The sequence below is a fragment of the Brassica oleracea genome, chromosome C8, assembly GCF_000695525.1.
Source record: "Brassica oleracea var. oleracea cultivar TO1000 chromosome C8, BOL, whole genome shotgun sequence".
Classification (NCBI taxonomy): domain Eukaryota; kingdom Viridiplantae; phylum Streptophyta; class Magnoliopsida; order Brassicales; family Brassicaceae; genus Brassica; species Brassica oleracea.
This window is the reverse complement of record NC_027755.1, coordinates 6341160-6353956: the sequence shown is the minus strand read 5'-3', so window position 1 is coordinate 6353956 and position 12797 is coordinate 6341160. Positions and strand designations below refer to the sequence as shown.

The window sequence follows — 12797 nt, the reverse complement described above, 5'->3', positions numbered from 1 at the left end:
CCCCCCCCCCCCCCTAACTGCCTGGACTAACTACATGGACGAGCAGTTACCAAAAAGATAACCAAAAGGGGCAGTATTCCCCATAACCGTCGCCTCGTAACTGCCCTTGGCGGTTTCTCCCTTTTCTTCCTTTTCCCCAAATCGATTCCTGAGCCCTTGCTCAACTCCTGGTCTGACCTATGATGCACTTGAAGTAACCGTCACACTCGGACCACCGGCTTGGTCCATAACCGCTCGGACCCAACCACACTGGTTTGGACCGGAACACTCCTCCCAGCTGAGGTGAGCTGACCACCAACTGTTCCCAGCTGAGTGAGCTAGTCTTCAAGCTCCTATGAGCTAATTAAATCAAGGTGAACTGATTTCCAGCTGCACCTATCTGACTGAGCTTGATCTGGACCTCGTCCAGCTCCCGGTTCACTCGTCCAGCTCCTTATTACTTGTTTCCCTCATATTTTGGTTAAGTCTCAGCTTTCTGATGCCCTTAACCTCCCTTTTGGACCATGATACGCTTGTCTCAAGGTCTTACGACCTGACTGGTGCGTCTCCTCGCACCATGGTCCGTCCGGAGGATCCTATCTAGGATCGGGGACATTAACATGGGATTCATCCTCGAATCCGAGTTAAGTGTTTCCTCAAGAAGGAATTGTCTGTACCACTCTGGATACTCAGCTTTCATCCTTGCTTCCGTTTCCCAAGTGATGAGGTCATTACCATTGTAATCTCACACCACTTTGATCATGGGAACCGTCTTCTTCCTCATTGCCTTCTCTGACCGATCTACGATACGAACCGGCCTCGTTTCAAAGGTTAGGTTCTTACCCAAATCAGCAGGAATCTCAGGCAAAACAATGTCCTGATCCGTCAAGCACTTTCGGAGTTGGGATACATGGAATACATTGTGATATGCATCCATTGCTGATGGCATGTTCAACTTGTATGCCATTGCACCCACCCTCTCTATGATCCCGAACGGACCTAAGTATCTAGGATCCATTTTCTTTCATCCAAAAACTCTGGTCCTACCCTTGAAGGTGACCATCTTGAGATACACTAAGTCATCAACCTCAAGCTCAAGATGTTTCCTACGCTTGTCAGCATAGCTCTTCTGGCGATCCTGTACCTCCTTCATCTTTTCCTTCACCATTCTGATCTTCTCAGTGGTTTCCTCCACAATCTCAGGACCCAACATACTACGCTCCCCCACTTGGGTCCAACATAGAGGTGTCCTACACGGCCTACCTTACAAAGCTTCATATGGCGACATGCCAATGCTGGTATGGAAGTTGTTGTTGTATGCAAATTCCACCAAAGGTAAGTGTTTCTCCCAAGACTCTCCCCAGTCTAAAACTCATGCCCTTAGCATATCCTCCAAGGTCTGAATCGTCCTCTTGGACTGTCCATCCGTCTGAGGATGATAGGATGTACTCATGTTTACTCTGGTTCCCAAAGCTTTCTAGAAAGCCTGCCAGAAGTAAGATGTAAACCTTGGATCTCTATCCCAGACAATGCTTGCTGGAACACCATGCAACCGTACTATCTCATCCATGTATAACTGCACAATCTGATCTACACCATCTCCTTTTCGAATGGCTAAGAAATGTGCCGAGTTGGTCAAACGATCAACCACAACCCATACCGCGTCCTTCCGGTTCCTGGTCGTGGGAAACCCAGCCACGAAGTCCATTGTGATGTGATCCCACTTCCACTCCGGTATAGGTAAGTTCTGAAATAGACCACTGGGAACCTGATGCTCTGCTTTCACAAGCTGGCAAGTAGGACACTTAGCCACCCACTCAGCAACAGCAGATTTCATTCTCACCCAATGGTAATACCTCTTCAGATCTCTATACATCTTGTTCAATCCCGAATGAACCGAGAACTTAGACTTATGATCCTGCCTCATAATCTCTTCCTTCAGTTCATGGTTGTTAGGAACACTAATCCTTCCATTGACTAAGATGGTACCATTACTCGCCGTTTGGTACTCAGTCTTGTCGTTGGAAGCAACCTTCTTAGGGTTCTCATCTAAACCTTGAGCTTGGCGAATCCTGGTAAGTAGATCAGCCTGATCCACTGCCTCCAACCCCAATGGCTCATTCTGTCCAACCAATGTGTTGAGGTGCAGTGACCAAACCATCTCTTCCAGTTCCTCAGCCTCCCTCTCGGTTGATACCTCTGCTCTCCTGCGGCTCAAGGCATCAGCCACTAGGTTAGCCTTTCCTGGATGATAAGCTAAGTCCAGATCATAATCTGCAACAAACTCCATCCATCTCCTCAGCCTTAAGTTTAGCTCAGGCTGAGTGAATATATACTTTAGACTTTTATGGTCTGTAAGTATTTGAACTTTGGCTCCATACAAATATGATCTCCATATCCTCAAGGCAAACACCACAGCTGCCATTTCCAGATCATGGGTCGGATAATTTCCCTCATGCTTTCTCAATTGTCGAGAAGCATAGGCTATCACCTTCCCATGCTGTGTCAGGACACATCTGAGTCCAGTGATTGATGCATCAGTATACACCACATAAGGCTGATCCGCCTCCGGCAATACCAGGACTGGTGCACTAGTCAACATGTCCTTGAGAGCTGAGAAACTCCTCTCACACTCCTCAGACCATCCGAACTTCACGTCCTTGCCTGTCAACTTAGCCATGGGCTGAGCTATGCTCGAGAACCCCTTGAAAATTTTTCGGTAGTAGCCGGCCAATCCCAAGAAGCTTCGTACTTCCGTAGCATTCTTTGGCCGAGGCCATTCCCGTATACACTTGATCTTTTCTTGATCCACCGACACTCCTTGATCACAAACCGTGTGTCCAAGGAAACCAATGCTATTCTGCCAGAAGCTACACTTGCTCAACTTAGCAAAGAGTTTCTGCTCCCTCAAGCATCCCAGCACTGCCCAAAGATGCCTCTCATGGTCTTCCTCGGGCTTAGAGTACACGAGTATATCATCTATAAAGATAATCACAAACTCATCCAAGTACTCTTGGAAGATACCATTCATCATCTTCATAAATGCAGCTGGTGCATTGGTCGGTCCGAATGGCATGACCACAAACTCATAGTGGCCGTACCTGGTTCGGAACGCGGTCTTTCTTATATCACTTTGCGCAACTGGAATCTGATGATATCCAGAGGCCAAAGTCAATCTTTGAGAACCACTTTGCTCCACGGAGTTGATCCAACAACTCATCAATCCTTGGTAATGGGTACTTGTTCTTCACAGTCACCCTATTCAACCCCCGATAATCAATGCACAACCTGAAGCTACCATCCTTCTTTTTCACAAATAGAACTGGTGCTCCCCAAGTTGATACACTAGGGCGTATGAAACCCTTATCAAGCAACTTCTCAAGTTGCTTCTTCAGCTCGGCCATCTCGGCCGGAGCCATTCAATATGGACTTTTGGACAATGGGGCCATCCCTGGCTCCAGTTCTATTATGAATGGGTCAGTCCTATCAGGGGGAATGCCATGTAAAGCTCCAAACACAACATGGAACTCCTGGACCAGCGGTATCCCATCCGGTTCACCACCCCCTACGACCTCATCGGTGTAAATGGTAGCCAAGAAGGCCTCACAACCATTTCCAAGCATCCTTTCCATCTGGATTGCTGAAACCACCAAACAACAAGAGGTCGGCTTAATCCCTTGGAACTTGATCAGCGGTCCAAACTCATTCTCAAATTGCACCCTTCCCCGGTGACAATCAAGAGTTGCCCGATTCCTTCCAAGCCAGTCCATACCTAAGAACACCTCATGATTCTTTAGGGGGACAACAATCAGATCTACAGGCATCGGCCTGTCCAAGATCATCACTGGGATGTCCTTAACCAGACCTAGTAAGTTCATAATCTGCCCTCCGGCCGCACTCACTTTGTCACGACCATTCCAGGTTCCATACCGGAACATACCCTTTCCGGTCATATTTGGACTCACAAAACTGTGTGTAGCACCAGTATCCAAAAGTACGTGTGTTTCCACACCACCAATACTTAGGGTCCCTACACAAGACCCAACCAAAGTATCTATCCATCCTAGGTTCCATACCATGCAATTCTACAGGAATTGAAAAAGTATAAGTCTAGAATGTTACCAGTGATCGCCTTGTAAGGCTGAGCCCCTTCCACATCCTTGGAAAGCTCGTACACACGCGGTGCTGAGGTCTGTCCCCGGCTCTGGACCAGCTTGCTTGCCTCTGCACGTCCCTTTCTCTGACCACCCTGCATCTTAGAGCAGTCCCTACGATAATGTCCTTTCTGGCTGCAGTAGTGACAAGTCCTGGAATCACTTGCCGGACTAGGACAGTCCTTAGCAGAATGATCCATCTTGCCACAACGAGTACAGGCTCCCATGGCCTTCCAACACTCACCACCATGGTTTCGGCCACACTTAGGGCACTCAGACCTACCACTTGAGGTTTTAGCCTCCTCGGCCGAGTCCCTCTTTCTCTTCTTGTCATTACTCTGAGCCGTGGACACCTCCCACCTTAGGGTTACGAACTCCAGGGGCTGTCTCCTTCTTCTTCTCAATCTCCTTCTCCTTGTCTTTCTGCCTAATACATCCTCTTGATATCACAGACAAACTCCACCGGAAACAACCATGAACCACCACGGATCAGATCGCCTAACCGTCGGTTTGTCTCTCTTTTCTCTCTGAAAGTTTGTCTGAGATTTCTGTCTTCTCTGTAATGATATTTTCGACAGAGATAAGGAAAAATCAAGAAGAAATCGACCATAACCGCCCCCTAACTGCCTAGACGAGCAGTTACCAAAAAGATAACCAAAAGGGGCAGTTTTCCCCATAACCGTCGCCCCGTAACCGCCCTTGGCGGTTTCTCCCTTTTCTTCCTTTTCCCCAAATCGATTCATGAGCCCTTCCTCAACTCCTGGTCCGACCTATGATGCACTTGAAGTAACCGTCACACTCGGACCACCGGCTCGGTCCATAACCGCTCGGACCCGACCACAGTGGTTCGGACCGGAACACTCCTCCCAGCTGAGGCGAGTTGACCATCAACTGTTCCCAGCTGAGTGAGCTAGTCTTCCAGCTTCTATGAGCTGATTAAATCAAGGTGAACTGATTTCCAGCAGCACCTATCTGACTGAGCTTGATCCGGACCTCGTCCAGCTCCCGGTTCACTCGTCCAGCTCCCTATTACTTGTTTCCCTCATATTCTGGTTAAGTCTCAGCTTCCTGATGACCTTAACTTCCCTTTTGGACCATGATACGCTTGTCTCAAGGTCTTACGACATGACTGGTGCGTCTCCTCGCACCATGGTCCGTTTAGACGATCCTATCTAGGATCAGGGACATGACAAGCAGCCCGCTCTCGAGGTTCGCTGTCAATTGATGAAAAGAGATGTTTGTCGATCGACGTTTGACTTAGATGTCGGATCTGGCTGGTTCGATGAACAGCTGCGAGTTTCTTCTGGCTTTATCTCCAAAATGCTCCAAAATCATCATATTGCTCTAAAACATACTTAAACCTGTAAAGATTCTAAAATGACTCAAAAGCATAATAAATAGAATCTAAAACACTTATATGCCATGCTAAAAACTGGTAAAATAAATGGTATATCAGTTCAGAAACCATATGACAATAGTAGATCATGTCCATCTACTGTATTTGGTTCATCTTGCAAGACAAATACATGTTTCAGTTAAGACAAAACAGTCTTTAAACCATATATGGATAAACGATTATGTTTCACTAAAGAGGAAATCAAAGAGTTGTCACAAGTGTTTAAGGATGTGGAGGAACAACTCAAAAAGTCCAGAACAACACATCCATCCTTAGAAGCATATAACCAAGAGACATTCATTTGTGTCTCATATCTTAAATTGGCAGAACCGGAATCAGCTGGACCTATTCAAGAAGATCAAGCCAAAGGACCATCACCTATCATTCAGAAAGAAGAGCAACCAGTTCAGGACGTCATGGTTACTTTGAAACAATACATGGTAGAAAATTAGACACCCAGGGAACCACAGACTGCTCGCAGGATGAATCATATGCATGTTTTTGATCCATATGGTTTCCAAAAGACATTCTTGGATACTTTTCTAATCACTTCTTTTGTTTGGAATAAGAAAATAACAGTGGAGCTGTCAAGAAATAAATTGGGTATGAAACATAATATATTTGAGCCTGGAGGAGAGTTGTGGAATCACATAAACAAGATCAAACTGATTGAGAAGAAATCAGCTGCATCAACATTTGATTTTGTTGATCTCTCATCCTTTGAAGAAAGGTGTTGCACGTCTCAGCTCAAAAAGGGCTTCGATATGAAGCCAATTGGAGAATGAAACCACGTCAGTTATGGATCCAACGAACTAGAGAACACAGGAAATGGTCATCTGATCATCAAGATATTCCCATTTTGGCAAAACATGTCATTTTGGGTTGATGTGGTGAAATAAGTGTATCTGATTGGGTTGGAAGGCCGCAGACTTACTTATGGCGACCAGAGGAGCTTTTTAAGGTAAGTAATTATGTTTTCAAAGATTATCTTATCACTAAATACAATGATATAATGCACTTGCTTTTGTCAAAAGAACCAAGTACAAATTTCAGAAAAGCCTTAAAGAACAAAAGAAGACACTACAAGAAGAGGAGGACAAGCCGTTCAGACCACCTGATTTTGAGCAGGATAAGCACCAAGACATCACTGGATTCATTGTCAACAAAGAAGCACCTCTAGATCCAGCATACAAAACAAAACCAAGCAAAAACAGATTTGGAATAAGATTTACTCTATGATGAATTTTCATGTGCTAACTTGTTATGTGATTATGAATCATGTTTGAGGAATGCATCAAGAGAAAGTAGAACCAACCTTTCGCAAAAATTTGACAGTCCCTTCTCCATAACCAAACGGATCAGAAACAATGCATATCACCAAGTCTTCCAAGGTAAGTGTAATCTGATTTCAAACTTTAAAGTTGCTGATTTGGTCCATTTTATGGCAGGTAAAACATATTAGAGGTCAAATCTTTCTGAAGAGGCAGGGGATGATGTGATCATGGATATCACAAGACAATGGATGCATGAATCTGATCATGGATATCTTGCAGCTGAGGATGCAACAAGAATAATACATTGTTCGAGATGGAAGCACTATCATTTTTATACTTCAACCACCATCCAAGACAGTCCAAGTTCAAGATCTCAACAACTAAGCAAGTAGCTTGTGTTGCTCTTTTCCTTACCTTTTGTTTTGTCCCACTGAGTTTTTCAAAAGAAGGTTTTTAATGAGGCCACAAGTTATTTCGAATGACATGGTTGTTGATCCTTCGGTCCGAAAATAAGAGTTATCATTTCTATCTTATGTTATGTTTTATCTAAGTTTTCTAAGTCAAACATTTAGTCTTAATTTGGTCTTTGTTGCATTTTCGAGAGGATCCTTGTGTTTTTACTCCTTTTGTATTTTTGAGACCTTGTGCATGTGCAAGCACTACAAGAAAACAGCTTGTTTCTTAAGGAGATTTCGTCGGAAATCCGTCGGAATAAGCCATTTCTGCCAAATTTCTAACAAAAACAATTGTCAGTTCTATCTCGTCGGAAAAAAAAAAATTCGTTCGGTTTTCTGACGAATTTCTAACAAAATTACGACGGACAACAAAAAATAATAAAAACTTGAAAAGTGTTATATATATATAAACTCTAAAAAGGTTTTAAAATTTGAAAAACGTTTTATAAAATAATAAAACTTTATAAATTTTACAAAACAAAAAATTAAATAAACAAACCACAAAATCACAATCAAAACCTACGTAAACCACAACCTAACAACACAATCTAACATCTAATTCATAGAATTCTTCATCCTAACATAAATCCAACATTCAAAACCTAAAATTCACAATTTTACAATCAAAAAGCAACATAAGTCAAATGAGAGAGGAGAAATGAGGAAGAAGAAGGGGTTTACGTTTTTATATTAAAAATTTCTGATGGATTGAGTTTGTCAGAAATCCGTCGGAATTTTTTTATTTGGCTCTTCACGAAAAATTAGGCGGGTTTTATTCCCGGGCAAATTTCAATTTCCGACGAATTTCCGATAAATATACCATTTTCGTCGGAAATTCGTTGGAATATACCATATTCCTCAGAAATTCGTCGGAAATATATTCGCGACGAATTTCTGACGAATTACGTAGTGGAGTTTTGAAACATAGCAAAAATAAACTGATAATAGCCTTTGATAATATATTGATGATTTTCAGGGGTTATAATCTTCATAATGTTTGAAAACACTTGAAAACACACAAATTAAAGATTGTATGATGGATCACCGTAAATATTTGCTTGAGTGTATAAGTGTTAACGAGAAAGGTTATGTATATGTCGATGCATCCGAATATGTACATATCTTTAGATAATTGAGGTATTATTAACCCACATCATATTTATCACTTAATATATGTCATGGTGATCTTGTAGGTATCCGGTTTAACATTTATTTTAAAGTTTTCATATCTAAAACTCAAGTTCATCGGAAATTCGTCGGAAATTTCTGACGAATCTCCTACGAAAATTTTGCAATCCGTTCCGACGAAAACATAAACCCCAAATCTATACCCTAAATCGTTTAATCTTCCTTCGGAGTCGTCGGTATTTCTTCGATTATCCGACGAAATTCCGTTGAATGGTAAAATTTCATATTTTTCGTAAATTCGTCAGAAATTTCCTGACGAATATTTCTTCCCACAGAAATTACTATGTTTTCTTGTAGTGAAGGTTTTCTCTTTATATGTGTGTTTTGAAATCAGTCTGAATAACAACCATCCTTTTATCATCTTCTCTTTATTGAGTTTTCTCTCGGTCTGTTGGCGTGTAATATCCAACAAATCTAGGTTCAATTTTTTTAGTGTGTCACCATTCGATCCACAACCCTTGTGTGCTTGAGTCTCTGATTCGCACAGAAAAGCTTATCCCTTTCTCAACCGTTCTAGTGTGTCGATTTTGGCTAGGATCACATTAGTTCATGTATTAATTATCTCTAACAGCAAGTGTTTCAAACACTTCGAATAGAAACACTTTTGGAGATAAAACCTCTAACAATTCTCTGCTTATGAAAATAAAAGTATTTCTAAACCGGATCGTTACACTTAAACCCTTTAATACAGATGATGCTACCATAGACATTGTAGGATTTGCAAGCACATGACAATTATTTCCACATGAGTTAAACTGGTGTATTTTGACGGCCTTTAATTTCAAAATTGGCTGCGCAGGAAATGGGGACATATCTTTTTAAATAATTCTCTTGCTGTTCCGCAGAATTATCCGACAGACTTTTAAGTTGAAATTATACACAGTTAAACTGAAAAATTCACGTTTCCATTACAAATTATTGAAGTACAAAGTATTTACTTAATTTAAAACAAGACTAGTTTGGCGAAGTATGCATTTCTGTTCATTAGACTTTCATACTCAAAAATGGTACTTCAATTTTTTAAGTTATATGAAGCAAATATCTTCTGAAGTTATGGCAGTTAAACCCAAATTATTGCTTTGATTAAACAAGCATATAATTTCATATATATTAAACCCACATTTTGTGACTTAGAAAGGGTTCCTGAAGAATGACACCTAAATCAGAAGAAGTTTTTGAGAACTTTCTTTGATAATTTAAGTTTCACAAAGTTTATAGAACGAAACCTAAATTTGATATTTTCTTAAGTTTTTCATTTTCAATTTCAGTAATAACTTTTAACTTATATTCCAATATATGAATTTATGGTTAAAAGGTTATGCAATCACCTTGCTATCTCATATCAAATTATATAAAATTCTTTTATCGAGTTCCATTTTATATAGACTCAAATCCATTTATGGTGATATTTTCATATTTTAAAATGATCTCGATAAACACATCTGATTTTTTTCAGAAAATGTGTACATTTAAAAATGTATCTCACTATGCATATTAGAGACAAAGAAGCCAGTTCACCTACTAAAATCACGTTTTAAAAACAACGCAAGTTCTGTCACCCGTCAAAACAAAACAAAACAAATATAACCAACCAACCAACAAAAATAAAATAAAATTAAAATGATAACCCTCTAAAAGTAAGCGACGACTTAGCCTTCCTATTTAATCAGACCATCACTTGCATTGGTAGAAAATATCCAAAAACAAGCAGTAGTACAAATGGATCTCTTCTTGATTATTGCCGCCATGGTAGCAGTCGCAGCCTTCTTCCTCCTCCGGAGCTCCACGAAGAAATCTCTCCGGCTGCCTCCGGGGCCAAAAGGTCTTCCTATTATTGGAAACCTCCACCAGATGGAGAAATTTAACCCCCAACACTTCCTCTTTCGTCTCTCCAAGCTCTACGGTCCAATTTTCACAATGAAAATCGGTGGACGCCGCCTTGCAGTGATCTCATCGGCTAAGTTAGCCAAGGAACTCCTCAAGACCCAGGACCTCAATTTCACCGCTCGTCCTCTCCTGAAGGGGCAACAAACGATGTCATATCAAGGTCGTGAGCTTGGTTTCGGACAGTACACAGCGTACTATCGTGAGATGAGGAAGATGTGTATGGTTAACCTATTCAGCCCAAATCGCGTCGCAAGTTTCCGACCCGTTAGAGAAGAAGAGTGCCAACGTATGATGGAAAAGATCTACAAAGCCGCTGATCAATCAGGGACCGTTGATTTAAGTGAGCTTCTCTTGTCATTCACCAACTGTGTCGTCTGTAGACAAGCTTTTGGTAAGCGGTATAACGAGTACGGAACCGAGATGAAGAGATTCATAAACATCTTGTACGAGACTCAAGCCCTTTTGGGCACTCTGTTTTTCTCCGACCTTTTCCCTTATTTCGGATTTCTTGACAATCTCACTGGTCTTAGTGCGCGTCTCAAGAGAGCTTTCAAGGAGCTCGACACTTACCTTCAAGAACTCCTCGATGAGACTCTTGACCCTAGCCGCCCTAAACCTGAGACGGAGAGTTTCATTGATCTTTTGATGCAGATCTACAAAGATCAACCTTTCTCCATCAAATTTACCCACGAAAATGTCAAGGCCATGATATTGGTTCGTAACTCAGTCCCTCAATATTGTTTCAATAATTATTTTTCTAAGTTAAACTATTATTATTTCCTTTCGTTTGTAAGGTCAGCCTTTTTTGGTTTATAGGTTTACTTTTGGTGAAAGATTTAAAAATAACTTTGTCGCAATTTCAACAGGATATTGTTGTACCGGGAACTGACACTGCGGCAGCAGTGGTCGTATGGGCCATGACTTACCTTATAAAGTACCCTGAAGCAATGAAGAAAGCTCAAGATGAAGTGAGGAATGTGGTCGGTGACAAAGGATACGTCTCCGAAGAAGACATCCCCAATCTCCCTTATCTGAAGGCCGTCATCAAGGAGTCACTCCGTCTCGAACCAGTCATCCCAATTCTTCTACATAGAGAAACCATAGCAGACGCAAAGATAGGTGGCTATGATATTCCGGCGAAGACCATCATTCAGGTGAACGCATGGGCGGTTTCTCGTGACACAGCCGCCTGGGGAGACAACCCTAATGAGTTCATTCCAGAGAGGTTCATGAACGAGCAGAAAGGAGTGGACTTCAAGGGGCAAGATTTTGAGCTCCTACCTTTCGGGTCAGGCAGAAGAATGTGCCCCGCTATGCATCTTGGAGTCGCAATGGTAGAGATACCTTTTGCTAACCTTCTCTACCGATTCGATTGGAGCCTACCGACAGGGATTAAACCTGAGGACATAAAGATGGACGTCATGACCGGACTCGCTATGCATAAGAAAGATCACCTCGTCCTTGCACCAAGGACGCACATTTGATCAGGCGTGACGGGGTGTGGCGAACAATATATTAGGAGAATTCTGCTAGTAGATATGGCGACAAGGGTTGTTTTCCAGTGTACGGCAAATTTTCGGTTTATTGTGTCATGACTATATTTTTCCCTTGATTTTATGTTTAACAAATAATGTATTCGTGTTTTCAAACTAGAAAATTAAATAATGTATCCCCCTATGTGCAAGGTTCCTTCGAATTCGGAATAATTGTGTAACACCCATCTCATCATCTTTTGGGAACATTAGAGTCAATTGCTCTCATACCCCCATCTCTTAAACTCCAATCAACAAATTTTAATCCATGTCATAATAAAAAAAAAAACCCATGACACCAGTTCTTGCAGATGTCATCTATTCGCCAGTTTCACCTAAAAAAGAGAAGAAAAATGATTGAGTACATGAGAGTCACTTTATAAGGTATAAGACGCTAGACCCGTAATCCATAGATTCATGCATATCACTCCGAATATATATGTATAATTTAATCATAACATGTAACAAAGAAAACAATTAATGTGTCCAAAGAAGAAACAAAGGTCATTGTTACGAAATATGTAATGCACCCTGTAACGGCCATAAATTCAAACCCAAAATTTTTCTTAGGTTTAAGTAAATAAACAAATGTCCTAATTACGAGATATGTAATGCATCTTGTAACGGCCCAAAACTCAAACCCTCTTAGGTTTAAATGAAATCCTAGTAGGTCCATGATAGATTATAGATCTATGTAACTAGAGAATCACTTGTATTGAATCAATGAAAGAGTTACAGCTTTGATTGTGAATCACACTTAAGTTCTCATGACGAAAAATCACCAGTCTCATAGCGACTGAGAAGAATAGACTCATATCGTCTAATTCATTCAACATCAAAAGCATAAAAGACTCGTAACTGAACTAGTCTATATCTATAGTCTTCGAGTTGGCTTTGAGCTACGTAACTGCAAAGCCTCTCCCTGAAACAGA

General features: G+C 41.4%; 1 protein-coding gene across 1 annotated transcript; it reads left to right on the top strand.

Moving 5' to 3' along the window:
* The first annotated feature begins 10165 nt into the window (after positions 1-10165).
* On the top strand, positions 10166-12047 carry LOC106312180 (cytochrome P450 83B1). The gene is made up of 2 exons (XM_013749594.1): positions 10166-11047; positions 11200-12047. The coding sequence occupies exons 1-2, from the start codon at positions 10166-10168 to the stop codon at positions 11815-11817; spliced, it is 1500 nt and encodes a 499-aa protein (XP_013605048.1). The 3' UTR covers positions 11818-12047.
* Positions 12048-12797: the final 750 nt, after the last annotated feature.